Source organism: Melopsittacus undulatus, chromosome 10, assembly GCF_012275295.1.
Source record: "Melopsittacus undulatus isolate bMelUnd1 chromosome 10, bMelUnd1.mat.Z, whole genome shotgun sequence".
NCBI lineage: Eukaryota > Metazoa > Chordata > Aves > Psittaciformes > Psittaculidae > Melopsittacus > Melopsittacus undulatus.
In genome coordinates, this window is record NC_047536.1 from 8,266,677 (window position 1) to 8,293,681 (window position 27,005).

The window sequence follows — 27,005 nt, forward strand, 5'->3', positions numbered from 1 at the left end:
TGCTCACTCCCAGAAGATGGAGAAAAGAAGCGTTTCCAAGCACATCACAAAAACCATTTGAGGAGCACTCCCAATTCATATGAGGGTAAAAATAATTCCCTGCTAACTTCTGTGGCACTTCACGCTGTTTTCATGGTTTTCCCTGCATGATGAATGTCCAGTGCTTATGACCCTTTTCCAAATGATCAAGTTGGTAATTGAAAATGCTATAATGGCTCTGTAAGCAGATTAAATAGATTACAGATGAATGCAGTGGAATAAAGTCAGGGAGGCACATCTCTATTTCATACTGAATTGGCATTCAGCCCAGGTCATTTGGCACCAGCTCAGGTTCAACCCATGTGTGCTGCTCACGAGCCCTTCATGGCACCAAGGCTGTGTGGGCAGGATGCTGCTTCCCCCTGTAGCTGTCGGCTGGCTCACAGGGTCATCGTACCTGCAGGCACCACAACTTGCCCCAGTGCAGCGTGGCAGGTTCTGTGTCAGGCAAGGCTGTGCTGGCTCCTGAGCTCTCCCAGCAGCATGCACCAGCTCATCACACACCAAGGCAGTGGACAGGCAAGCTACGGAAGGCACATCTCAATGCCACAGGACAGTAAGATGCTCCTGCAGATGGGTAAGAAGCCCAGAAACTGCAGCACATCTCCAACTACCTGCTATACAACAAGACTGGATCTCCTATTAGATTTCAAACTGAAGGAGAAGCTTTTCCACCCAACAAAGCAGTGAGGCAGGCTGCCACAGGGTGTGGTGGGAGTCAAAACCTGAGAGTGAAGGGAAAGTGAAGGAAGCTTCATGAAGAAGTGCTGCAAAAGCTGTGACAAAGGTCTAAGTGCTCAGGAAGTTTCTAGCCTGCTGCTTACCAGGCACTGGGAGGGCTCTGCATGGACTGGACCCCTGGTGCACCTTTCCCAAGCAGCTTCCACCAGCTTGTGACCCAGGAGACAGGGCTGGGGGGGGTCTCCTCTAGTACAGGAATATGTTTGATGAGAATTAGTTGTTCACACATAAGACAGAGCCTTGAGGAGCACAGGTAAAGGTGCTGCTGATTGCCCATTAGCTCTGTATCAGCATGAATCAGTCACTCAGCTGAAGGCAACGGCTGTCCCATGCTTTCCAAGAGAGCAGAAAGCTTCTGCTGGCATACCCCATAACTGAGTGCTCCTACAGCTCTGTTGGCACCAACACAAAAATAACAGCATGTGCTCTGAGGTTTCCTGAGGTAAAAGGCACCCTCAGGTAAGAGCTGAACAGTGCTGGATTAAGAAAACCTTACACAGAACTCAAGGACATGATAATGCTCACAGTAACTGCCCAAAACTGACCCAGAGCTGCTGTAATTTCTGCTCTGACTGACCAGCCATGACCTGACCAAGTCATATAACCTGTTACGTCAACACTGAAATACATTGCAGCTATTTTGTAATATGTAATACCATGTGCTGTAATTACACATATTGTAAAGTGCAAGTAGCATCAAACCTGAACAAATCCTTCATTTCTTCCATCTTCAGAATATGGACCTGGCCCACAGGAGGGTGCTACTCACCGGCAAACAGCACATCACTGCCATCACATTGCTTATCACTTGTTATGAGACAAACTGCAGCCTGGTTGTACAGAGAACGGAAGTCAGAACAAGGTGAAATCCTGCTGCTGGCCACGTACCATCAGTCAATGCCCCATTTACATTGCCAGGAAACTTCCATGCATGCCTATTATGTGTATACCATATAGTGCAGGAGAGCAGTGCACACAGCTGTGTATACACTGAACCTTATAGCAGGGGTTGAGCACAACTGTCAGGAGAAATGGGGACTGGGGACTCAAACGTGTGTGGCTTCTCTTTTTAAAATGTACAGCTGCAGCATCTCCTAAGGTAGTAAACACACATCTGACAACAGAAAAAACAAATACAATCTTTTAATGGTGATTAAGAAATCCCAAAGATTTTACCATATTTGATAGAAAATTCTTGCTAACAAATCTTCTACAATGACAGTAAGGCACATTAGCGTTTAAAAATTACAGCTTGATAAGGGATCTAACAAACAGTGTAAAGGAGAGTCAACAACATGCCATGGCTGATTCTGAAACCATAGCTAATAGCAGGACAAAAGATGATGATGGACAAAATACAATTCAGATCACAATTGTTTGGTCCGTGAGCACAGCACCCAACAAGGAGCTGATGGCAGCACATCTCCCCCATGCTGGGCACAAGGCAAGGCCTGTGTCAGGCATCCAGCATAGGCTGATGGTCCCTCAGCACCCTTGATTCCACCACTGCACTGGGGGAAACAGTATACCCAGGTTTTACTGCACAAATTAATCACAGTAAGAAGTGATGTTTTATACATACTATACAACTTTTCCATGTTATTCAAATAAACCATTCTGTAAACTGGTTAGAGGTCAGCCGACCGATGTGGTCTACTCCATTCCGGAGGTCATGTTTGGTTAAAATGGTTCTTGAGCCTGAAAAAGCTACTCCAGGCAAAATCTGCCATTTAATTTATTCTGAAAAACAGCATGTCACAAATGTCTAAAATTACTCTGAATTTAAAATAAATTAAAAAATCATACCCTGGAACATAGCAAGACACCAGAGATGATGGTCAGGGACGCAAGAGGCTGATGAACTCAAAGCATCATGTGCTTTCCAGAAAACATAAACTCCTTCACCACGTTTCAACTGCATTTCAATTATACAGAAAATATACTTCCTTAAGTTAAAAATCAGACATAAAAAACTTGCACCTGAGTCCAGCAAAATGTTTCACTTCCTACCTTCCTGTGGAGTCCTGAGATCATTTGGAAGCCAGACTAAGAGCCAAGTGCTTTCAAAGCTGGAGAAAGATGGAATTCAAATACATATTTTTGGCAGTAAACTTACTCAGTGAAGATTTGATTCTCCATCCAATCCTGAAATATTTTGTGTATTTGCCCATTAGAGAACAGCAATATGCCTTAGCATATACAATCTATAGAAAATAAAACAGAAAGGTACTAATTATACTATGAATTTATAAATATATATATAAATAAAAATATTTGCCATTTTACCTAACCAGAGACCTCACTTTTAGCATTGTAATGATCTCAGAAGAAAAAGCAAGACTCAGAATTATTTCTCCTTCAGGTAGAATCTGACAAAGTAAAAGATCAGGTATTTTTCACATGAGCAGCTGATCCTACAAAGGCTTACAAACATGATAACCAAGTGCAAGACATTCTTGGGACTTAACAAGGTCATTCCACTGGTTACTATTTGTTCTAGGGGTAGTTAAACTAGGAAGAGATGGGTGGTCTGGGTAAGAGGACTGCTGATTAAAAGCCTCATGTTCTTTCCTCAGACTTATTCAGTCTTAAGAAGTGTCTAAATGAGGAATAGATCTCACTGTGTGGAGAAGAAAACTGCCTCTTAGAAGAAGGAAAGCAAAGGGAAATCCTCTATATCACCTTTCTGAACTGGGATCCTGCAGGAGCCTCATTCTTTGCTTTAAGATCCCTTCTCTTTTGAGAAGGCTGGGAACATGCTCTGGGTAGGGAGGCCCACAGAGAAGGTCTCCTGTAGTGCCCAGAACTGTGCATAACTTCTCTGTGAAATTTTTGATTTGCTAAAATAATAAAACATGAGAGCAATGAATGTATGTCAATACATATGAATTAATGTTAAACCATCAGGTTATAACTTAAACAGGGGAAGTTTAGATTGGATATAAGGAAGAAGTTCTTTACTGTAAGGGTGGTGAGGCACTGGAATGGGTTGCCCAGGGAAGCTGTGAATGCTCCATCCCTGGCGGTGTTCAAGGCCAGGTTGGATAAAGCCTTGGGTGGCATGCTTTAGTGTGAGGTGTCCCTGGGCTGGAACTGGATGACCTTAAGGTCCTTTCTAACCCAAACCATTCTGTGATTCTGTGATTCACAATGCAAAGTCTGCACTAACAATATTGTTCCTTTTATCTATGCCAGCAAAGTAGAAGTGCAAAGCTCTTCTAGCGTAGACAGTTACATCAATATGGAAGTCTCACAACAGCATCCTGTATCAAGACTCAGCAAAGCAAAATAAGCTACGCAGATACAAAGCACCTTGTACGGCATGAGCAGCAGGTGCCTGTCAAAGCTTCATTAGCTTAACCATATTAGTAACAAAATGTAAATCACCTCAATCATGTAATCACATTTCCGAAGCATGTAAAAAAAACAAGCAACATAAGATAATGCCCTAAACCAAACTATTTGCCTGAAGAGATTCACCCTCACCTCAAAGGTTCTCTCTTGTTCCAGTTTCTATGATCCTTCCCCAGAACTACAGCTCCCTCCAGCCTAGCCATGCTCCTCACTGTGCTGGGAGGTTAAGGTCACTGCTGACCAGTGTGCCTGGCTGCAGGGCCAGCATGGCTGTTCCTGCGCTGTTTTCAGAGTGGAGACATGTGGGTGACATGTCTTCTAGTTGCTTAAATGCTCTCCTCACCAGCAGTGCTGGAGATGACAGCAAGTAGCTAAAGCATGGTGGGGAACAGCTAGCTGGCACAGCCCTTGAGTGAAAAGGTACAGGGAAGTGCACCCAAGGAGACATGCAGTGCTGCTGGTCTTCTCAAGAGAGGGTTGGCCGCAGAAAGAATGGACCCCACCACATAAGACCTAGAACCTGGCACAGGCAGAGTTCACAGCCGACCTCAACACAAGGCTGTGGGAGGCAGCTGGGTGTTGACCAGCTCAAAACCATGATGTGGCAGGCAGGATGCTTTCCTGTCCCTAGTACCTCACCTTTGTGCTTCAGATGCATCAGCAACAGACTTTTATATCTCTTTCAGAAGGAAGTGGAGACATACATACCTTATATATACAGTTCAGGACAGTGACTCATGCAGCAGCACTGAGCAGGAACTAGGTCCTGCATTATTATTACCCTTGATACAAAGGCACTTAGCTGCCTAAACACAGTGTCACAGGAGCCCCATAATAAGGACACCTCTAGCTTATCCATCCTTTCTGGGCAGCAATGTTACTCCTTCAGCTACACAAACTTTCACACAGGCTGAGGTTCCAATGTGCTCATGGGGGGAAAGAAACAGCAGTGCTCCCCTGCCAGCTGCCCACAGCCCCCTTTCTCCTATTCCCAGCATCTGGGGAACTGGTGGGGTTTTGGTGTTGGTTTACACACTCTCTTCAGGAGCATTATCCTCATCAAAAGATCTGGCAGATCACACATAATAGCAATATACACAAAGGCAATGATTCTTCTATTTACTATTGATTATATGCAAAGTCTTACAGCAAAACACAGAAAGTGTCAACAGGGTGGAGATGGGTCTCACACTGAATTTGGGATGTGCAGATGGAGCTTCAATGGCTTACAAGGAAGTCAGGATCACTAAATAACACAAGACTATGGTTGGTGATGTCATTATAAATCCAAAACTAAGCACCACATGTCCCACTACAGTACCTCTTCCTGGTTTATGAATTGGACTGGAATTTGTTTCCATGTCAAAACATTCACAAGTGAAACATTTATTAGTGCAACTGCCACATGAGGAGGAACTGAGACCACTATCTATAGCAGCAATAACCGTAAAAATAGAGCCTGACATTTAGCAGGAGACTAATAAAGGCATTTCTCAGGAGTCTTTGGTATAGCTGGGACTGTGAGTGTTGATTTCCATAATGCTGTGTTGTTGTCATTAATGAATGTGCTAATGATCTCTTAATTTTTCATTTAGACTGGTAATTGCTGATTAGAATGTTTGAGAATTGAGATTAACTGATTTACACCATCTCCTGCTCTGGCCTAGGGTTCTGCAGGTTGCACCTGGGATGAACATTCCTACTGCTGACAGATGCATAAACCCAAACACAATCCTTCCAAGATTCCCTCTTCCTATAGATTACAAATTACACTGAGAGGCAGGAATAAGGAAGGTGTAGAAGGCAGTGGGTGCAGCAGATTTCCCCTTATAAAATCTAGTATATGTTTTCCACTGTCCATTCAAAACAGCAGAAGGCAGAACACAAGTACCACAAAAGTGTAACTGCATATATATAGCTGCTGCATGCATAATACAGCAACAAAAGTGTGTGTATCCACATACATACAATACATACACCTATATATGTGTACGTGTAGATACACAAAATTCCTTTATAAAACAAATTCTTGAGGGCAACTGTTTTTAATCAGTGGTCTCTAATTCTTAAACTTGAAACTGGATTATTTCTAAAGGGTCCATAAACATATCTAAGCAAAATGTGCTTCTTGCCAGTAGATTTAAATCAGTTGCATGTCTCTGTTACAAATTATTCTATGCCTAAGAGAAAAATGGCTGAAACCCCACTGTTCTAAGAAATTCCAGCCTTGATAAACTCTAATCTTCAGTTAATTCTAAAGGACTCTCTATTATACCAAACTCTCTGGAAAATGGCATCTGTTTCTGTTCCATTTTAAGCAGGGCTCTATGTATTAATATAGTCCTATGGTCTCTGGATGTTATCTTTAAGAACATTAAAAGTTGTTCTTTTGGTTGGCTGGCTGCTTTTGCTGTTGCATTTTAATACAGCTTCTTGTGTTTTGCTTAAAATAGAATTTGGAGGCTGTGTTGCCAGCCATGGCTGCAGAAACAGCACTGAAGCCAAATACAATAAATCACTCCAGTATATCTTTCAGCTGTAATCTAAATTAATTATTTGAAAATCAATTTATGGCTATTTTATTGTGCTTTTATGCAAACAGATAGCCAGGAGCAACAAATATGCATCCTGCTAGCTGTGTAAAGTACTTACTTCTTGGAAGCAACACTGTTATTCCTCCCTTCCTGACAGAGGTGGAAATGGATTTGAAAGAACATCTTTCAATAAGGTTTTCCCTTTCTCAGAATTGGGCTACACAAATCTGTGCATGGTCACAGATCAAAATATCTCCATTTGGGCAGCATGAAAAGAGTACAGGAGAGAGGAATTGCGAGTGTAAAGGATCAGCCAGAGCCATTTCTACTTCTATCCCACCCATGACTGATCTGCCTCAAAGGAAGTCTCTTGGCCAGCTGCCCATGCCTATGGGGCAAAGGGGTCAGAATACATAGCTGTGGGTAGACAGGAACATGCAATAACAGCATACACTGCTTACTGTTGGCTGTGCTGCAATTCTTCATCAGGGCTTTGAGAAGATATCCTGCTCTCTGGCACTGTTGTGCTCTCTTGAAAAACATTAGTTGAAAAAAAACCAGTGTCTAAAACTGGCAGAGGCTTTTGTTCACAGCTCTAGAGATGCTTTCTGGTAATGTGAACAAACTGTGCTTGAAAAGGGATTCCCCCAGCACACAGCACTGCCACCAGCTGAATGCACAAGCACAGGTCTACACAGCTCCCCTGCCACCAGCAGCACAGTGCCAAAGCAGCCATGGTGCCAAACCCTTCCCAAGCCAGCACCCAGCTGCAGGAGCTGCCATAGTTGTGCCAGCTCTCTCAACACCAACACAGGGGCTCTGAATGGGAACTCAATGGAAAACAGGTATGGTGAGGAATTAAAACATAATTCCCATCCTGTGCTCACCCTGTACACAGGCGTTAACTCCATTCACTGCTTTTATATGGCTTAGGCTAATCCACTCTGATAATACCAATTCACTCATTACAATTATCCAAACCACATAAAGGATTCTTAGCCCAGAATAAAAAAGCTCATGAAGGAGATTACTGCAGAAAAAAGTTCAGCAGTAGCTGTTTGGGATTCTCCTCCCTGTATACACACGCCTTAAGGCTGAGAAAGAACAGCATTTGTGCACTTTGAATACTGCAGAATCTTTAGCATTTTCTCTCTGATACTTGGGAGATTTGTTTCCTTAACACTGCCAGTTCTCAAACACATGAAGCACAGATCTCAGTCATGTACTCCTTTTCAATGTATGCAACAGCCACCCACGACCTCCCCCCATATTGCTATATGCTGCTGTGATGTCCTACAAAACTGTACTAACTTCAGTTAACATATAGAGGCTGCCAGATCCTGGGACTCATCTTTCTGCTATCTAATCCTTGAGGTCCCAGCTCCTAGTGTGAAGTGGTATGTCACAGACATACCAGCTTCCATAGGAAGAATAGTTACTGCTCCTATCCGAGGAAAAAAACTAAACTCAAAATATATTTCTATTTAGAAAACAGTTCATAATTCCGATGGCATCTTATTCCTTTTTGACTCCTGACTCATTCTTGAATGATTAAGGATGAGAATACTGTATTTATAGAGCAACTTTTCCCTTTCAAAAAGCTGTGAAGAACGCAGGAGAAACCACCATATTCCAAGGATGTAGTGGCCTACGTACAGCTGGAACTCAGTTTAAACTGTTAATCTCTCAATTGTGCTTTCATAGTTGTATTACTGGTGTAAGAAAAGAGAACCTCTTCCTAACTAGTTTGTGTATTTTAGCACAAAGAACAGGTACTGTTCACTGTTCTGCATAATTTACAGCCAAAGTACAAAGGTTTATTTACACTAACGTTCAGCACAGAATTTCTCTGTCTCCTTTTCTAACGGCTGTAGTTCTTGGCCTGTCCATCCCCATTACACAAAGCCCATGACAGAGCATGAGTAAAGGAGCTATGGTCAACAAAACCTGCATTCACACATGAAATCTGTTCAACACTCACAAAATTAGACAGATGTTGGATATCTATTTGGCTCTTTTCATTTTGGTGCCTGTGATCCTGTCTGCCCAGCACGTAAAACTGGCTAAAAAGGGACTGTATTGAAACTCAAGAACTAAGCATTTTCAATATCTAATGCCCACAATTCTAAGAGCTTTTAAATCTTAGGAAACTAAATGCCTGACCATAAGCATGAAACAGATTTCTAACCAGTCACCTCTGAATAAAAAAAACATTAAAAAGTTGAAGGGGCAAACTTTCATGGCATATAAAGGCCTGTGTAGAAATGAAACAATCATGGCTTGCTGCCTGGCCATACTAGGCTCTCAGGAGACATTGGCAAAGTCTCTGGAAGTGACAGGTTGTTAGAAGCTATTCATTAAGAATGTTCTTCATGCACATTTGGATTTTATTTATCTATCTGTCTCCAATTCAGGACGTTACAAAATCACCCATCAATCACTCAACAGCACAGACTAGAGCAAACAGTCCCCATCAGTCATTCCTTAGAAAATGTAAGGGTGTGGTGATATGGAAAAGCAATGCCAGAATGAGTAACAAGAAATGAGCTGCCTCTCATTGTTCAGTTGGACAGGGTAGCCAGACTACATCAAAATCCCATCCATAGGACAGGGTTGCAATGAAGACTTACAAGGCTTATGATCAAAACTTAGAGGGGAACCAAGACATGGTAAGTCCTAGAGAGAAGCAGAATGAGATGAATAACCATATGAAAACTCTAAGATTCACAGATTGACCATAATCAAGTTAAGAATTGCCTTCATTCAATACCACCTAATGAATCACTATGCCCAGCAGGCAAATTTAAAGCATCAAAACAGACTGCAAAGTAATCAGTGTGTTAACAACCACTCTGCTTCTTTTTATCCGAGCGCATGTATATTGCACATATATACAGACCCACCATCATTATTTCCCCAAGCTTTGTTCCTACTTGCTGCCTTTCCACAGCTAGTTCTTACAAACGCTAGTCCCACTGTGCCTCTGTGCACCCAGTGCATAGTCCACAGCCTGGTGCACACTGTGGAAGAGAAGGTGGTCTTCCCCCTCTTTAAAGAATTCTCCTCGGATCAGGGAACTCCTCACTGAAGGATTGCACTGGGCCAGAAGCACCTGGACTTCTATCTCCCTGTAGTCCTTGCAGACCTCTTTGAGAGTGCGTATTCCTGCCGTGTCCAGAAACTGTACTGCACAACAGTCAATCACTATGGTGTGAAATCCCAGAGGTTCAGAGACAAAATCCATGGAGGTGCTGGTCTGGTTGCCACCAGAATCTACCTCTTTCTCTCTAAGCATTCTCTTTGCTGCCTTTTTCTTTGCTGCTTTCACCCAGACTGGGTTGACCCCAGTTTGCTTGTACAGGATGGATTTAAAGCACTCTTTGTTGATATAGTAGAGGGGTGCTTCGAAACGGAACACCACAATTCCTGGCTTGGTTTGCAAGTTCTTGTAAGCAGACAGGGATTCATATGTCTCAGACTCCGCCACCCAGCCAAGCAGTGGTGCCTCAGGCCTCTGAGTTCGGAAAATGACACAGAGCATAGAGAAGCAAACACCAACCAAAAGACCAATCTCAGTACTGATGAGTGCTGAGGCTGCCATAGTAACTAGCCAGATCACTGTATCCACTCTGCTCAAACGCCACATCTTTGGCAGGTCCCTGAACTTCTGCAGGGCTCCTTTGAGGTTTACAATGGTTATGACAGCAAGGACACATTTCTGAAGGGAGTAAAACAAAGGTGCAATCACAAGGAGGACTAATAGGATTACCAAACTAGTCACCATGCCAGACATTTGTGTGCTACAGCCTGTAGACTCTTTGACAAGAGTCTTCGCAAGAGCTGCACTTGTTATAAAACAATGGAAGAAAGAGGGAATGATGTTGCAGAAGCCAATGGCATACATTTCCTGGTTGGCCTTCACAGAGTAACCATGCTTCTTGGCAAACATCTCCGAGAGGGAGACAGTGATGGCAAAGCCAATAATAGCTAAGGGGATAGCATCCAAAGCCACATGAGGAAGCAGGTTCCAGTCTGGAGGACGGGGTGGCAGAAACCCAGTTGGGATGCGTCCGGCAACGCTTGAGCCATAAGTCTCTCTCAGCTTCCCAAAGTGAGATGCCAGAGTAGCTGCCACAATCACGACTAGTTCAACTGGTACTGGAGCCTTGAGCTTGGATTTAAAACGATCATTAAGCTCTTTGGCTGGGATAAGTACAAGAAAGCACAAGATGCTGGTGATGAGATCACAGATGTTGGTCTTGTGTATGTTTCTGAAGATGTTTATCCATGTGATTATGAGGGAGCCAATGCCACTGGTCCTTGGAATGTTTAGACCCAGGAGATACTTGGCTTGTGAGGTCAGGATGGTGAAGGAGGCACCCGTGACAAATCCACTCAGCAATGAATCGGAGAGGTACACTGAGACGAAGCCCACTTGAAAGAAACCCATGGCCACCTGGAAGGGATCAACCACACATAACAGATTAAGATGCAGATCTTGGACATGTCATCACTGTGGGGCTCTGGAGAACAGCCCTGGAGCACAAGGCATGGTCTAAGCATGAAGAAAACAGCCTCCAGCATTCAGTTGCTCCTCAGTGAAATGCATTTCTAACACAGAGCAGGCTTGGAATGGGGGGGAGGTTCTTCATACCCTGAATCTGTGTTTATTGTTTGCTCATCAGTTTGGTTGTAACTTCTTGTTACCCTAGCAGGCAAGAAAGCAAGCCTGGGGTGGGGAGGGAAGCATTTGAAACTCCCACTACCTTTGCCATTTCTCTCTCAAGTTCTTCTGAACTTTGTGAACTCTGCAAAGATCCAACACCTTTTTGATTGTCTCTGACTTGCACTGGAGCTCACAACCTGCAATGAAAATATAGCCTGTGGCATAACAGCTGTCCTTTGCGCTGTATAAAGTTTGGTGCATCTGACATGGACAGTACGAGCTGCAAACTCTTGTGATGCGATTAGACAATTTTTGTAAGTGCCTTGTCATTAATTTTTGTTAATGCTAGTTGAAAGGACAGCAGATAGAATATGCCTCACATTCGGGTAATTTGACTCCTTCATATACAGAAATTTAATTGTACTTGTACTTGCAAAGAATATTACGCACAATTCACAATTCCAAAACTGTATCCATCCTACAGTGATGCAATACAAAATCCACTGCACCCCAGGAGCCCCAGAATATTGCCAGAATTACTCAACTCTAACATTCAGCATAAGAAAGAGTCCCAGACTGCGTCCAAAACAAGTGTTTGCTTTCCCGCCTATGTACAGTTTGATGAGCTACCACCCTGGAGGGCACTGTAAAAACAAAGGCAGTGAATTCTAGGACTAAGTAGAGACAGAATGGTAAAATATTGTTGAATAACATATTTTAATAAGGTAATAATTGAAAGTTCTATTTCAAATATATTTTATCATTTCAACAGTATCCTTTTCGTATTGTATATTCAGTATTGTTTTGCTCTGAACAGACAAAGAGCAAAGTTTTACAGACACAAAGACAAATAAAAATTAATTGGAGAAATCTCTTACTGTCCAGGAAAATCTTTTACTGTCCAGATTATTTTGGAGTCTGGAATGAGAAGCTGACACACCACATTTGGGCCCTATGAAATGGAGGTTTATGCTATAAGACAGAGGAAAAAAATAGCTTCAAGTCACAGTGAGGAAGGCAGTGAGTTACCAGGTGAGAGCAGCACATAGCTATGTGTAGGTCCTTACAGTCCCCGACAAAGTGGCAATGCAAACACAAAATGCTATTAAAAAGGAGAGGACACAGGAGTTTCTTGCACAACAGTAACTGTAGATCTTCATTGCTCCTTGCGTCCACTCCCCTGGGATGCAGATTAAGGAAACACTTAAGCCCAGCAGTCTGTCCGTGTGGCAATGACCTAAAGAATTAAAACTATTTCGACAGAATACCTGTTTGTCCACCTCCTCTTACCTGATAAACTCCAGCTATGAAGGTCATAGTGGCTCCCACTGTAATTGCATAGCAGCTTTTATCACAGAGTAGCTCTTTTGATGTCCGATTCACAGGAAAACTGGTGGTGTTTGCATATGCTGCTGTAGCTGTGAGGCCACTGAGCGCAGCTGGCTCTGCATCATAGCCAGCTCTCTGTATCTCACGATCCACCACTTGTCCCACCATCAGGCAAATCACACCGAAGATGCCAACTGAGATGTGGCGGGAGGTTCCAAATATGAAATAAATAATGCCAGCAAAAAAGGATGTATAAAGGCCATAAATAGGCTCCTGCCCAGCCAAGAGAGAATAAGCAATTGACTGGGGGACTAGTAACACCCCCACAATCACACCAGACATTATGTCTCCCAGTAGGTACTCTCTCAGTTTGTATTTAGGGAGCCACTGCAAGACAGGAAAGAAACTTAAAACAAAGTCTTTAACTTTGGCTGGAGTGCAGCTGCAAGTTTTCTTTGCTTGCTTAACCACCAGAGCCTTCATGCTCTTCTTCTTCTCCTGAGGTTCCAAGAACATTCCATGATGGAAACCGCTTTTAGGATTGTCTCCTTCTGGCATTTCAGTCACTGAATGGATGCTGTTGAATTCTGCCATTGCTGTCATCTCAAGGACTCCCTAAGAACACAAAGAAGGATCATTTTCATTAAACCATAAATGAATGTGCTACATGAGACTCTTTAATAGAGTGAATATAGTATTTATGAAAAGAGTGGGCTACAAGTCTTAGTTCAGCACAGAGAAAGCAATTTCCAAGCAAAGAGCCTCCCCATTATATCCTCGTTAAGGAAGGAACCACTTTCCCTAGGAGGGAAGCTGACATCCCATAGAATAAGCTGGCAATGTTGTGAAATGGAAAAGAATGCATAAGCACCATCTCTCTGGGAGGCTTACTTGATAAAATCAGTACCTGCAAGCTGTTCTACACAAAGATAAGATATGGGGTTCATTGCAATTCAAAAGTTACTTCAATTCAGTTCCTGGAAATTAACTACAGTTAGTATATTTTAGCACTGCACAGCTTGGTCTAAATCTCATTTATATGTATTTTAAAATGCAATGATTACATCTGTCAAATATTGTAAAGATTTGTTCTCCAAGAAGATGCAGTCTTTACACAGTTGCTTTATTTCAGCCAACAACATTGCAAAGAATGCTCTTTACACTTCTTAAAAGCTGGTTTTCAAGTAAATTACATCTGAACAAAACAACAAATACAAGTGGAAATCATATTAATGCTCTAGTATTTGATATAATCACAAGGTAATTATATCATAGCACATTTAATACTCAAAACATATTGCCTCATTGTGAAAGAGCAAAGTCTTAACAAAACAAGCCCTAACGAAACTTGATGATACCAACAACATTCACACAGCACTCCCAGTTTCTAGACAGCATCCAGAATCATCCAGAAATCTCTCTTTCAGCTGCAATACCTGCTACTACTTGTACACTGAAGGCAGAAAAACTCAGCCAGAAACCCATTCACCTGATGCTACAGTGGAGGTCAAGGTCAGAGGCAGCAGCAGAACCCCAAAAGGTCTAACTCTCCCAGGCTTCCCTTTCCAATACTGCCTCACAGCCCCGGAGTGCTAATAAACAACATATCCCTTATGTGCTGACTACACCTTTGTGCAGTGCAAACATCAGCCAAATTAATGTTCACCACTTAATTACCAAATCAGTACTGGAGCTAGCAGTGCTGAGGATGCCACAGCTTAAAATTGGTTCACTTAATCACCATTTCACAAGTAGCTATAGCACATTCACTGGTACTATCTTTTCAGGGCAAGCCTCACAAAAGCATGAGAGGAGAAGTGAGAGAAGTGAGTTTAATTAAGCATGACACTTATCTACCAGTTTCTCCTGCAGTCAGCCCATTACAAGGCACGGATCCTACAGCTATGCAGAGAGGAAATGTCTTCTCTTAGACCTCAGTTTAGCTGGCTGGAGGGTACAATTTTCATTCTCTCTTTCCAGGTCTGATGCTGTCATATCCAAAGTGCCCTGCATCAGCCCTACATGACAGTTTACACACAGCCATGCCTCCAGCAGCCTGGTAGCTCAAACAGAGATTAACTACCTGCAGCTCTTTTGGCTAGAAAGACAATGTCAACCCAAGTTCTTACTGTCTCGAAACAACCTAAGCAAATGATCCTAACCATATCAAAGGAATGCACATCAGAGTAGAAGCACCTGCAATACTTAACATTTAGACTGGATTCCCTTTCCAGATAAAAATACTCAGAGATTTCTAGAACAGCCTTCTAAATATTAAGTAATTTAACCCAAGTAAACCAACTCTTCCACCTTCCCCTGTCACATACTTCTCACTGGAGCTAACAGGTCACAGTGTGCAGATAGCTATCTAAAGTCAACACACAGGGCTGATGCTGATAGACAGGCAACAAAAAATACCAGAGGCAGAAAATACCAATGGCATTTTTATTCACTTCAGATACAGAGGCAATAAGTGATTCTCTGGTGGGAAAGTTCCTGCACCCTACAAATAACCAAACACAGCTCACTCTGCTAGCCTGCTGCTGGACTGCACTGAAAAGGAGCTGTGCTTCACACAGAGACCTCCCTGTCTCCAAACCTGTGAATAGCACAATGGCATCACCAGGGATGGATTTTCTGTGTAAGAAAGGCTGTATGCCTTCCTCATATGATGTCAGAACCTGCACAACGCACGGGGCAGGCCTCATGCTCTGTACAAGATACTTGATTAAATGCCCACCTCTCATTTTCCACATCTGGTAGGGCATCAGTGCTTTCCTCCAGCTCCTGCCAGGTTCCATACTCCCACATCTCCAACTCCATACCTAATTCATCTAACCACATGTACAGGGTCTGCAAACCAGAAAGCTGAAAACAGCTCTAAGCACAACAACTGCAGAGAACATTCCTCTTTGTGGATGCTGTTCTGAGCATGGGCAGAGGAGCTGCTTTAAGAAAAGTCACACTCCAAAAATAAAGGTTTAATGCTTCACTGGGTTAGGTGAGATCTAAGTGAACAATTCCATAGTTTGAACTCAAGTCCTGTTTCTGGTATCTGTGGTCTTCCTTTCATCCTGCCCCTTATACAACTTGGAGAACAAACAGCTCTGGAGCCAAGGATAAGTTTATCCAGAACTCAAAAAACCCACACGTTTTTAGGGCTAAATTTTCCCATGCACTTATGTCTCTGCATCTGTTCTTGTTAGACAAGTCAACTAGTACAACAGAAGGTAAGAGAAGAAAGCTTCAGTTTTGCCTGCGTGCTTTCTTCGTTATTCCAAATTGTAATATTGCAGCCTTACATACAGAATTACTGGATCACATACCTACAGACACCTTACAAATGATGAATGTCCCTTGGCTAATGTCTTCTGATTCACTACCTTTAATGTGTTTTAGAATAACTATGGGCTCAAAGAGCCATATGAAGAATTAGTATCTGAGAGTAAGCCTCAGGTGAAGGCTGGACTTGATCTTAAAGGTCTTTTCTAACCTCTCTTACTCTATGAAACATGCAGTACAAGAAATTACATACCAAGATCCCACAGGAAACTCATATGGAAGAGAGCCCATCCCTACCTTCTAGGTTACTAATCTCACTCCCCTGTATATTATTGCACGTATTATTTATAGCACTTATAAGAAAAAGTAAATACTACACAGGGTAAATGAAGTGAACACAGTGAATGAAAGCACATATCTGCACTACTCTGCATAAGCACACTGTCTAATTGTCTTTACTCAAGCAGTTTTATTCATTTCACAAGCATAGAGTTACAAATCAAAGTTTTTCACCCAAAGCTCAGAAAATCAGTACTGTAAAAGCTGAGGGGAAAATTCACCCCAGGCTACTCCTTGTGTAGCTGTCATGGTTTTAAGCCTGCTGAACCCAGGGCAGTAGCAAATTGCTTGAATGAGTTTGTTTTCTAACGTCTTAGTAATGGAAATCCTGATTCCCCCATCCCTCACCTAGGACTTGTACACAGCTCACTCAAACAGAAGATTTTTTTTTTCTTAACATGTTAGGGAGTCCAGCACAAGCCCCAGATAGCTCAGTTCAGTTCTGGGCAGTGCCATAAAACATCTGCATATACCCAGGTCTTCCTCAGTCATGTCTAGACAGTAGAGGAATGTTCTCAGTAGCATTCTTCTTGGCTACTAAACTCTGAGCATACACTGGATCTTTGACCTGCATGACAACTTTCTCTTTGTGGCATGAAAAGGGCCTTTCATCTCACTGCCTCTCGCAATGTCCGGACACTGGGAAATGACACCATTTCCAACACCCATTTCATCCCGAGAGCATTGCTCTGAATTACTTCTGTAACCGCTTAGCCCAAGCTTGCTGAGTATAACCGGGTTTTGCTCTTGCCCAAAGACTCCAAACAAACACCCTTTGGTTCAGTACACTGAAGGAGGTTGTGTATTTAAGTTGGAAAGGGAGCTACTCTGTTTTTCATTTTCAAAGATGCTATTTATACGTAACTAATTTGTATGTGTAGAATGCACTTTTATGAGCTCCTTTTGGCTTGAGTGAGATCTTCAAGGGGTGTCTGACTGCCACAAAGCTTTATTTAAGGCATAAAGTAAAAGACAACAGCACAGAACTGAAGAAAATTTCCAGTACCTCTCTCTTATCAAGTGACTACCACAAAATGTAGATAATGGTGAGGTACTGCATTCTTGGTATCTGATGACTTTTGACTACTCGTGGATCCCATCTGGCCCTTTCTTACCGACACCATGACACAGCAGAGGCAAGCTAGCATCTGCCTTTGGGAAAACACTACCTGGAGCAAAGGGCCTTGCTGGCTCAGACTTCTTTCCTCCATCTCAGCTCACAGTCACCTTGACAACAAGAAAACAATAGATTGTGAATCTCACTCACCTGCTGCAATAACGTATTATGAGCTTAAACTTAACATATGAGCATCTAAGAGTAGAAACTAAATCAAAAGTATTCTTTCCATAACACTGATCTTGGTTTTCCAGATTACTTTTCCAAATTTCATGTAAATGAACCCTCTCTGTATATGACCCCCACCCACGGAAAGCTGCATGTACTCTTAAGTGTGCGCTTAAAAACCAATCAGTAAGCACATAATCTAGAGAGACATGAATACTTTTGGAAGAGATGTCAAGGAGAAGCAAGTGAACCAGAAATCCAAGTTCCACATAAGGATTACTGCCTCTGGGTCCTGGGGAAATCTCACCCTATGAGTATAAAAAGAAAGCATATCACAACACTCTGGAAACTATATCTCTGCTGTTACTCTTGCTGGACAACAGCCTTTTCCAAATAATCTCTTAACCACTGTGGAGCAACAAGGAAATTCAATACTGCCATGGGAACACTGGGACAGGCACTGGAATAACACTGATGTACCCTGGAAGAGAACTCAGGTTTATGACAAAACCCTTAACATCCTCCAACAAAACATTCAAGCTACAAACACATAACTCAACAAGCGACTTTAAATCACACGAACACCAAGAACCATAAAACACAGAGCACACTCCAGCAACACACTGGGCACAGAGCTACCCAACTGTGGGCACAGTAATCACCAGTCAGTAACTCAACAGGGAAAACCTACCCAAGCAAGCAGTAAAACTCTGTGTGTGACATATCCAGTCTCCTACCTCAGGCTCAGCTCTCCCGAGCAGCAGCAGCACTAACGCCCCTCACAGCCTCACCCCGTCCGGCCTGCTCGGGACGGTGCTGTGGAAGCCAGCGGCCCCGCTCCCAGCCCAGCCCTCCCCGGTCACCTCACCTCCCTGGAGGCGGCTGCACACCGAGCGTCCCGGACACACGTCCTGTGCGAGGCGGATCTGTGTCAGACACCGGCTGCCGCCCGCACTGCACACACCAGCAGCTCCCCACCGCACACCAGCAGCTCCCCACCGCACACCAGCAGCTCCCCACCGCACACCAGCAGCTCCCCACCGCACACCAGCAGCTCCCCACCGCACACCAGCAGCTCCCCACCGAACCCACTGCTGTACACTTTGCTAAGTCCCATTTTCAGCCAGGCATTCGGAAGCCAGGCCACTCCTCCGCCCTCACCGTTAGCTCCCCGAGGTGGAACACTGAGGAGCCTTGTTCGGGCTGCCCGCCCTCAGCTCGCCACGCTGGCGCGGCAGGGGCTGTGCCGCCCGGCTCGGCCACGCACGGGGTCTGCACCGGAGGAAAGAGCGCTTAAAAAAGCGGGGTTTGAAACATTAAACTCTGCAAGAAGGAATCCACGCGCGTTCGGTGCTCCTGGGCTGCTTTGTTTGGGGTTGTTTTACCCGTGTATCACTTTGGAAGCCAACGTCTGCTTGCAGGGCAGTGAAAGGGAAGCTTTAACACAACATTCAGCTTCATCCTCTCGCTCTCAACATCACTTCCCTCGCACGCACCGGCGCCGCGGGCTGACCCCCCCCCCCCCCCCCCCCCCCGCAGCGAGACTTCCCCCCGGTTCCCAGCTTCCATTGCCCTCTTTCGAGCCACGGCCGGGTGAGCAGAACCCCCACCGCTGGGAGCCGGGCCGGGACCAAGCCCCCACTGCCGCCATGCCCCCGCCACCCCCCCGCCGGCCTCCCTCGCTTCATAGCGCCCACTCACTGCGGGCCGCCGGCGGCTCCGGGCACACCTCGGGCGGACGGACGGGACTCCCCGAGCTACCGACGGACCGACAGACAGACCGGCTGCAGCGGCTGCCGGGGCCTCAGCAGCACCGCCCCAGCCCTGCCCCACGCCCGCCTTCCCGTGAGGGATCGGAAGGGCCGAGCCGGCCCCGCCGCGCCCCTCGCTACCCGGAGCAGGCTTGGGGCAGGCCCAGTGCAGCGGGCAGAGCCCGAGCTCCGAACCCACCCCCAGCGCCGCTTGTTATGGTGTAATTAATGTGAAGTGTGTTCTGAATTAGGAGCGGGCTGAGGAAGGCTGGTGCTGAGGGTGGCTCACTGGTGCTGAGGGTGGCTCACTGGTCCTGGGCCCTGCCCTACCAAACAGCCACCTGGTATGAACAAACAGAGGAATTCCAGTGGTTCAGTTCATTAAGTTGCTCTCACCCTTCTGAGTTGAAAGATGAAGTATGTGGTGGTAAGTGGAGGTAAAATGACCTTAAACTGATACAGATAGCAAAACCATAACAATTTCCGAGCAAATGGTCTAATTTCCCTTTGCGGAACCACTAGTATTCATTTTTAAAGTCGTGTAAAGTCCCTTTGTGTTACTTGCCCCGGTGTCTGGATCTGTCTGGGAGTACTTCCACCTGGGAAGGGCAGAGGAACTTGGATGATGCTGGTATTGAAAACACCAGGCTTTTGTTCAGTCCTCTCCTTTTATCTCTGCACTGGAGGTTCAAGGGCAGAGGGTCCCTGCCCAGTCTCTCCTGCCGGTCCTTCGGCACTTGCACGGCAAAGCAGGCATTCTCTGAAATCGAATATTGACTAATATTTGCATTTCAGGTGGAACCTGGAGCTGCCAAAAAGCCCATTAATACATGGGCAGAGAAAGCCAGGCCAAGTTCGAGGCTGCAGAATTCCTGCTCGTTCTTTCAGTGTCAGACTAGTGCTGTAAATCCTGCTGTAGAAATAGGTAATATTTGCAGTTGTGAGCAAACACGTACCCCATCCACAAGGGTTTCACCAGATGTCATGGTAAGTAGCACAGCCAAGATGTAAAGGAAGTAAAAGAGCTCACTCCCTCTCCCCTGGTTACCCAGCACCAGTGGCTCTGACTTCCCAGTCCTCTTAGGGACTTCCACACGAGTTTTAGTTGAGTTTTAAGTGCATGGTGACTCAAAGACTACCAGAGTGAATCCTTGTGAGGAGTGAGATCTGTGTCAAAAGCATTAAGAGGAGCCTTCTGTGTAGGGACCCTGCACAAACCTGATAAAACCCCTCAAAACCAAGCAATGAGTGTCACAGCTTTCTCATTGTTCTAGAGGCACTAGCTGTGGAACAACCTGGATCATCAAATACCTCGTGTCTTCATGGAAGAAAGAGGGAAATAGTATCCTCTTGGAGCACAAATAATATGATATTTAAAAAATTTTTCAGAATCACTGCTATTATTTTTTTTCTTCTGCTGCTATTATTAGTTTTTCTATTTACTGTATGCTGATTTTTTAAAAATTGGGGGAAAAATACAAGTAAATATTTAAGATAACTCTGTCATTTAACTTCCAACTGCCTTCCTCTTCCTGATGTACGTTACACTTTGTGGTTAATGTATTTCTGCATTTAGGGGACCTTTGGCCTTGGAGAAATGTGCCTCTGGGGCTCCTCATGCTGCAGAATCTCCTGCTAAGGAATGGCGAGCTGAGGCTTGCTGACACACAAACACACGTGTCATCTGCCCATCGCGCTCAGTCAGCCTGTGAGACTGCTGCTCCATTCTTCACATTGCCCCATCACCTTTAGAACAGCAAATCTGCAGAGGGCAGTTCCTCAGAATACAAAATAACTGTGGAAAACCACCCGTTTTGTCCCCCTGAGCGCATTACTCTCTGCATCCCTGCTCTTCCCAGCCAGGGAAGCCCTCCCACATCTCCTCTCACCCAGCAGCTCTCTTACAATCCAACTGTGCCCTGGTCCTCCAGCAGAGAGCTATAGGGGCTGCGCAGGACATCACCCTCTGTTCCATCAATAAAACCCCTCTGCAATGGCTCTTCTCAGTCCTCCCCAGGCTTCCAGCTCTGCTTCATCACTCAAATGATGTCTCAAATTCAGATGAGTCCATCTTTGCTAATACTATAGCAGGCAAATGTATGGGGAAAATAAACTGCACCATCAGCTTAATATCTAACTCAGAAAATCCACCTTCCTAGATACTAATTTTCATCCAAAAGCTTTTTTGACCCTGCAGCAGTATTAAAAAAATGTATTTTTTCCAATCTACTTGAAATGAAACCCTTTGCTTTTGCCCTCTAGCAGCGATTATAAAGTCCTTATCTCCTCGATCACATCAATTTTGCCTCAATAGCCACCTTCTTTTACTATGTTTGGGCAAGTATTTACATCAGCCACAAATCTGAGTCCGAGAATCTTAGCAGTGAAGAGCTACCTGCACTTTTCCCTCCAAATTAGATGCTAGGCAAGTTCCAACCATCCAGTTATTGTCTTTGCTTTGGTCAGTAAGCCTATTGATCCTGGGGTTTAGTTATGCTGAGTACTTCAGCTTTAGGGCAATACTGTATTACGTGTGATTGACGCTTCAAAGGCAGCATTACAACTGTCTAGGAGAGCTGCAGAGCTCTTCTGAGGGTACAAACAGCCTGACCCAGCCTGCTGCAGACATACTCCCTTCTCAACTGCTCCCAGCCCTTCTGAGAGGCTCTTGGGAATGTAACTCCATCTGTGAGAACTGGATGTTCATCTGTGGTGAAGGGTTTTGGGAGGACCTTCCTCTAAATAGGTCACAGACATTTCTACCAGGGGCTTAAGAGATTCTGGCAGCTGATGGCTGATGGTGTTGGAGAAAAGGTGAAATCAGTACCTCATCCTCCCTGGGGAAAGGAAGTATCATCTTTGCCTCTCAAAGACCATCAGAAATGGTGTTAAAAAGTGAACATCTCTTGCAGGCAAGGGGGTAGCCATACATCTAGGAACACGCTGGTGAGGACAGCTGTCTGGGAGCACAGGAATCAGCACTCTGCTGCCAGCCACCCTGTCCCTCATCTAGTGAAGGCAAGAGGGTGTTCCAGTTCATCCACAGCAGTCTGTAGCTGGAGGTACAGGGATATGTTTGTAATGCAGGTTTCATTGAGGAAATGCTAAACTGATGTTTTGGAAAGGGTGACAGAAGTGCTGACATTTCCCAAGTGCCCTCAGTGTAGGATGGGAGTGTGACTTAAAATACCATCCTTGAGTAAATATCTGACTCTCTGTAGTGACTTGCAGCAGTGCAGTAACTTGCTGCCTGCAGCAGCAGCACTGAACTGCATTGCCTGGTCATGGCTCCTTCACCTAGAATGAAATAGCTACCTTGCAGCCAGAGAGGAGCCCAGGTCATAAAAGTGCTAAAGGACAGGCTTGCCGTGGAATGGACTCAGTTAGAGATCAGTATGATCAGACAAAAAGCCATTTATTGCAAAGCATTAACTGCTTATATACTATTGCTTACACACACCTACAGCAATTTGGCATATCATGATTGGATACTTGTCTTGAAGACCCTTAGTGACTAACATATAATTGATTAAGCACAGGTGTGAGAACTTGACCTCAAAAGCTTGTCAACAGTCCACAGTTCTCATCACTCAGTGAATTCCAGCTTCTTCTTATCTTGCTCGCTTAAGCCTCCTCGGGCCTCTCATGGCCTTGCTGTATCTGTCAGAGTTGTTCAGAGTTCATGTACCAAATATCCATTCTCCTGTGAGAACACTGTCTCCACACAGGCTCATTCTTTTTGCCTCGTCTGAGTGTTTGAGAGCAGCTGTCCTTCATGTCTCACTGGCTTTGAGCAGAAGGGAATACTTGCAAAGTCACCTTGAGCTACTGCTGAGCTCCCCAAATTTGGCCACCTGCTTTCTGTTACACTGAACATTGATGTGTGCGGCAGAGCAAGGGTTGCGGATCCATTACAGCTTGGTGAGTCAATTTAAACCACAAAGGGAGGTGTTACTCTAAATCTGAGATGGATTTTGCTGAGTTTATTGCTTTTAATCTCTGCAATTAGGTATACGTAGATTATCACAAGTGATAGAATAGAGTTATAGCCATGAATCCTAACTTATATGCAAGTACCCTGAACTTTAGCCTTTATTTCTTAAAAATGCTTATGTTGGCAACCCTGGTTTGCAGTAGAATATTTTTATCATTTGGAGAAAAGACACCCAGGTTGTGCACCTGTATGTTGGATGTGAACCACAGCTAGGAACAGAGCAGCCTACAGCAACAAGGAGTGAGCCTACCTGCCTGGCAGTGTCCCTGAAATCCTTCTGTGGAGTTGGTATGTGAAATAAGGACTACATCTGGAACACACAGCATGTGCTTGATTAAAAAATACCACCTGTACACATGGAGATGTGGCCAGCAAAGAACCTTCATACACTAGTGACTGTGGTATTTTGCATGGCTCTTTGTGTGTTCTGTAGAAGTGTTAAAATGTGGCTTGGATGCTGCCTCATACAAAGATAAGTGATTATTTGCCTTGAAGATCCTTTGTGTTAAATTGGCAGCATGGTCCTGAACAGTTTTCTACTGCAGCCATCTGCGAACAGTGCCCTCAACAATTAATTTCTAGTGATGGTATAAAATCAGCCAGCCTTGCTTATCGGTATCTTTAGCCATTTCTTTGGTTACCTAACCACATAATGACAGTATTAATAGTAGTAACAATAACAGTAATAGACACCAGTAATAGTACACAAGTATCATTAGTACCATGAGATTATATAGTTCACAGTTTGGAAGCCAGCAGCAGGTGGAGATTTTCTTATGTTCATGTTAATTCTTAGCACTTCTTTTCTCAATCTGCATATGCTACAGAATTGCTTTCTAAGCAGGCATGCAGGGGAGGTCAAGACACTTGGCAGGTGCCCATGGTTAGGGGACATTTTGACAATATTTAGCTTTTTCTTTCCATCTCTCTTACTTCAGGATAAATTGGGACAATCTCTATAGTTCACGTCTCCCCAGATGCACCTGGATGCAATCCTGTGTACCCTGCTCTCGGTACCCCTGTGTTGTACCAGGGGTTTGGACTAGATGATCTCCAGAAGTCCCACCTATTCCCAGCAGGTCCGTGAGACTCTGACCCTGTGGTTTGCCTTCCGAAGTATAGTGGGCTGCAGGAATACACAAGATTGAAAAGCTTCACTTACTGTACTAATAAAGTAGTATGTTATTGCTATGTTAATAAGATATTTGATAAGTTGCTTTCAAGTATAGCATTGCATTTCCTCAGAAAAATATTTCTTCCCCCTCCCCTGTTTTAAGTAGCTGTCTGGTTCTGTATAGAACACAGACATTAATATGTCTGTAGATGACTGAACTCACAAGACAAATAAATGGCCATGTACACTGATTTAAAAATACACCTCTAGATTTGAGGCTGGCATTACAGTTAATGGTGAGGGGTCTAAAGCACAAGTCTTATGGGGAGCAGCTGAGGGAAGTGGGGTTGTTTAGTCTGGAGAAAAGGAAGCTCAGGGGAAACCTTACTGCTCTCTACAACTACTTGAAAGGAGGATGTAGCAAGGTCCATCTCTTCTCCCAGTTACCAAGAGAGAGGAAAAGAGGAAATGGCCTCAAGTTGTGCCAGGGGAGGTTTAGACTGGATATTAGGAAATATTTCTTCAGCAAAAGGGTTGTCAGGCACTGGATCAGGCTGCCCAGGGAAGTGGTGCAGTCACCATCCCTGGAGGTTTTTAACAGATGTCTAGATGTAATGCTTGGGGACATGGTTTAGTGGTGGGCTTGGCAGGGCGGGGTTAGAAGTAGGACTTGATCTTAAAGGGATTTTTTCCAGTCTAATCTATCCCATAATTCTAAATGAAAACAACTGTATGGTTAAGCTGTGCTGCATAACTAAAACTCCATTTAATCACTTACCTGCTTTTTGCACTGCTTGTGCGCTCTGTATTTGATAAGCTAATTCAGTTACTGGGGAAAAAACCAGACAAGGTGGGGTTAATTGCAGCAAATAAAAATATATATAAAAAAGTCAAATAACTTCTAAATAACATTTCTTCAAACAAGCTTGTAGAAAAGATGCACCACTGTATGCAGCAGAAATTATTTGAGCACTGAGCTAGCGCTGTCTGAGGAGAAATGCTGTTTACAGATTTAGTATCTCCTGCAGCATTTGGAATTGTCTGGGGATCCTTTCAGGCACTGGGTTTGCTCCAGCTCCTGCTTAGTTGGTGGGAACCCCTCCACACTCCTTCCTTCAGGCAGGCTCAGGCTTTTACTGAGTGCTGAAGCAAACCCAGTCTCTCCCTCAGGCTCAAGAGAAATGATTTCTCTGGTGAGTTCCCAGAGATTTCTGCCCACTTCAGATTTTGGGAAGTGTTTCTGGGGCTGCTCACCTGCTGGCCTCACCCCTGACAAGGAGAGGAGAGGCATGCAACAAAATGCCATTCACATTTTCAGGTGAGAGATTTTCTCTGTATGACTCAGCCAGAGTGCTGAGGAATAGCTAGTATTTTTTGAACGCTTACACTTTGCAGAGGTATCAGTATCTGAAGCTTCACTGTAAAGAAACAGGGTTGAATGTTAGTGCCTTGTAAAACACAAATCACATCTTGCTAATAATGAAGTAAGAGACTTCCCCTTTTGGGATGACGGACAGCCTTGTAGACTCTGCTCTCCTTGACACTGATGCAGAGGAGCACAGGCCACACAGTCTTAAATGAATAACTGCTGGAAAAAAAATGCAGGGAATGTTTTTGGAAGTAAAGAAAAGGATTTACCTGTTCCACCAAATTTGTTTGGCGAGTTTGCCTAAAAAAGATCAAGAAGAGTGTTTTACAAAGCAAGCAATGCATTCAGATCTCATGGCTGGGGACAGACTAGATGGGGATAGGAGTGGATAAATGAAAAGGAGTTGGCCTTAAACTAGTTAGGAGTGGACTTCTTCCTTGTTATCCCCAGAAACAAGTTTTTCTGTCCCCTTTTCCCTCCCCTCTTCAATAGTCCCAGGATCCCATTGGAATGGTTGTCAGCCCCCTCAAGAGCACACACATGCCACCATTCAGTGCCCATCACTTGTTGCTTTCCGCTTGGGGTCAGATCACTCACCCTGCAGGGTTTGCAGCGCTGAGTCCAGGTGTCTCATGAAGTCCCAAGTTAAGCACTGATAGCAGTTTAACATGGCCTCGTCCAGCTGCACCACCACCATGTACATCATGCTGATGCTGAAATTCTTATTACAATCCCAGGGCACAGTCAGTCATCTCACCAAGGAAAAACATTTAGCATTAAAAGTTAACAAACTCCTTTGTTAGAGTCTACAAAGAGAAGGGTGCTTTGGCAACATGAAGTATGAAGTAAGCAGCTCTCTGATAAGGTTAAGTGAGTTGCAATTGTTATATTTGTATATTTGGCAATGACTTTTGCTTTCCAAACCTGAATAGGAATTTTCAAATGCTGGAAATGAGAAAGGGGGAGGCATTTTGCTAATACCCTTGTGCCAACAGTGCTCTGGCCTGCTGCAGACAAGCTCTTACTGTTCTAGCACAACCATCATCATGGTAGAAGGAAAATGCCAAACATATTAAATGGTGTCCAGGCTTCTGGAAAATGACTTTGATCCCACAGGGTAGATTTTGACTTCTGGCACAGCTGTGAGTAATGGATTGTGCTGCTGCCAGCACAGCCTCTAGGTACATGGTGATTCAAAGTTATCCTTA

General features: G+C 44.2%; 1 protein-coding gene and 1 long non-coding RNA gene across 3 annotated transcripts; both read right to left on the minus strand.

The window, feature by feature from the left end:
* Nucleotides 1–9,122: 9,122 nt before the first annotated feature.
* On the minus strand, nt 9,123–19,320 carry LOC101868136 (sulfate transporter). Of its 2 annotated transcripts, none has more exons than XM_034067048.1 (3): nt 19,271–19,320; nt 12,625–13,278; nt 9,123–11,124 (listed from the first exon to the last, which is right to left on the minus strand). In XM_034067048.1, exons 2-3 carry the CDS (start codon nt 13,264–13,266, stop codon nt 9,619–9,621), a joined length of 2,148 nt encoding a protein of 715 aa, XP_033922939.1. In that variant the 5' UTR covers nt 13,267–13,278; nt 19,271–19,320; the 3' UTR covers nt 9,123–9,618. The 2 variants fall into 2 exon arrangements, with proteins under 2 accessions (XP_033922939.1, XP_005145040.3); XM_005144983.4 differs by lacking the exon at nt 19,271–19,320 and adding an exon at nt 17,454–17,501.
* Nucleotides 19,321–22,970: 3,650 nt separating this feature from the next.
* On the minus strand, nt 22,971–26,029 carry LOC115945828 (uncharacterized). The gene is made up of 3 exons (XR_004080040.2): nt 25,815–26,029; nt 25,207–25,257; nt 22,971–24,440 (listed from the first exon to the last, which is right to left on the minus strand). It is a non-coding gene; the product is annotated as an uncharacterized lncRNA (long non-coding RNA).
* Nucleotides 26,030–27,005: the final 976 nt, after the last annotated feature.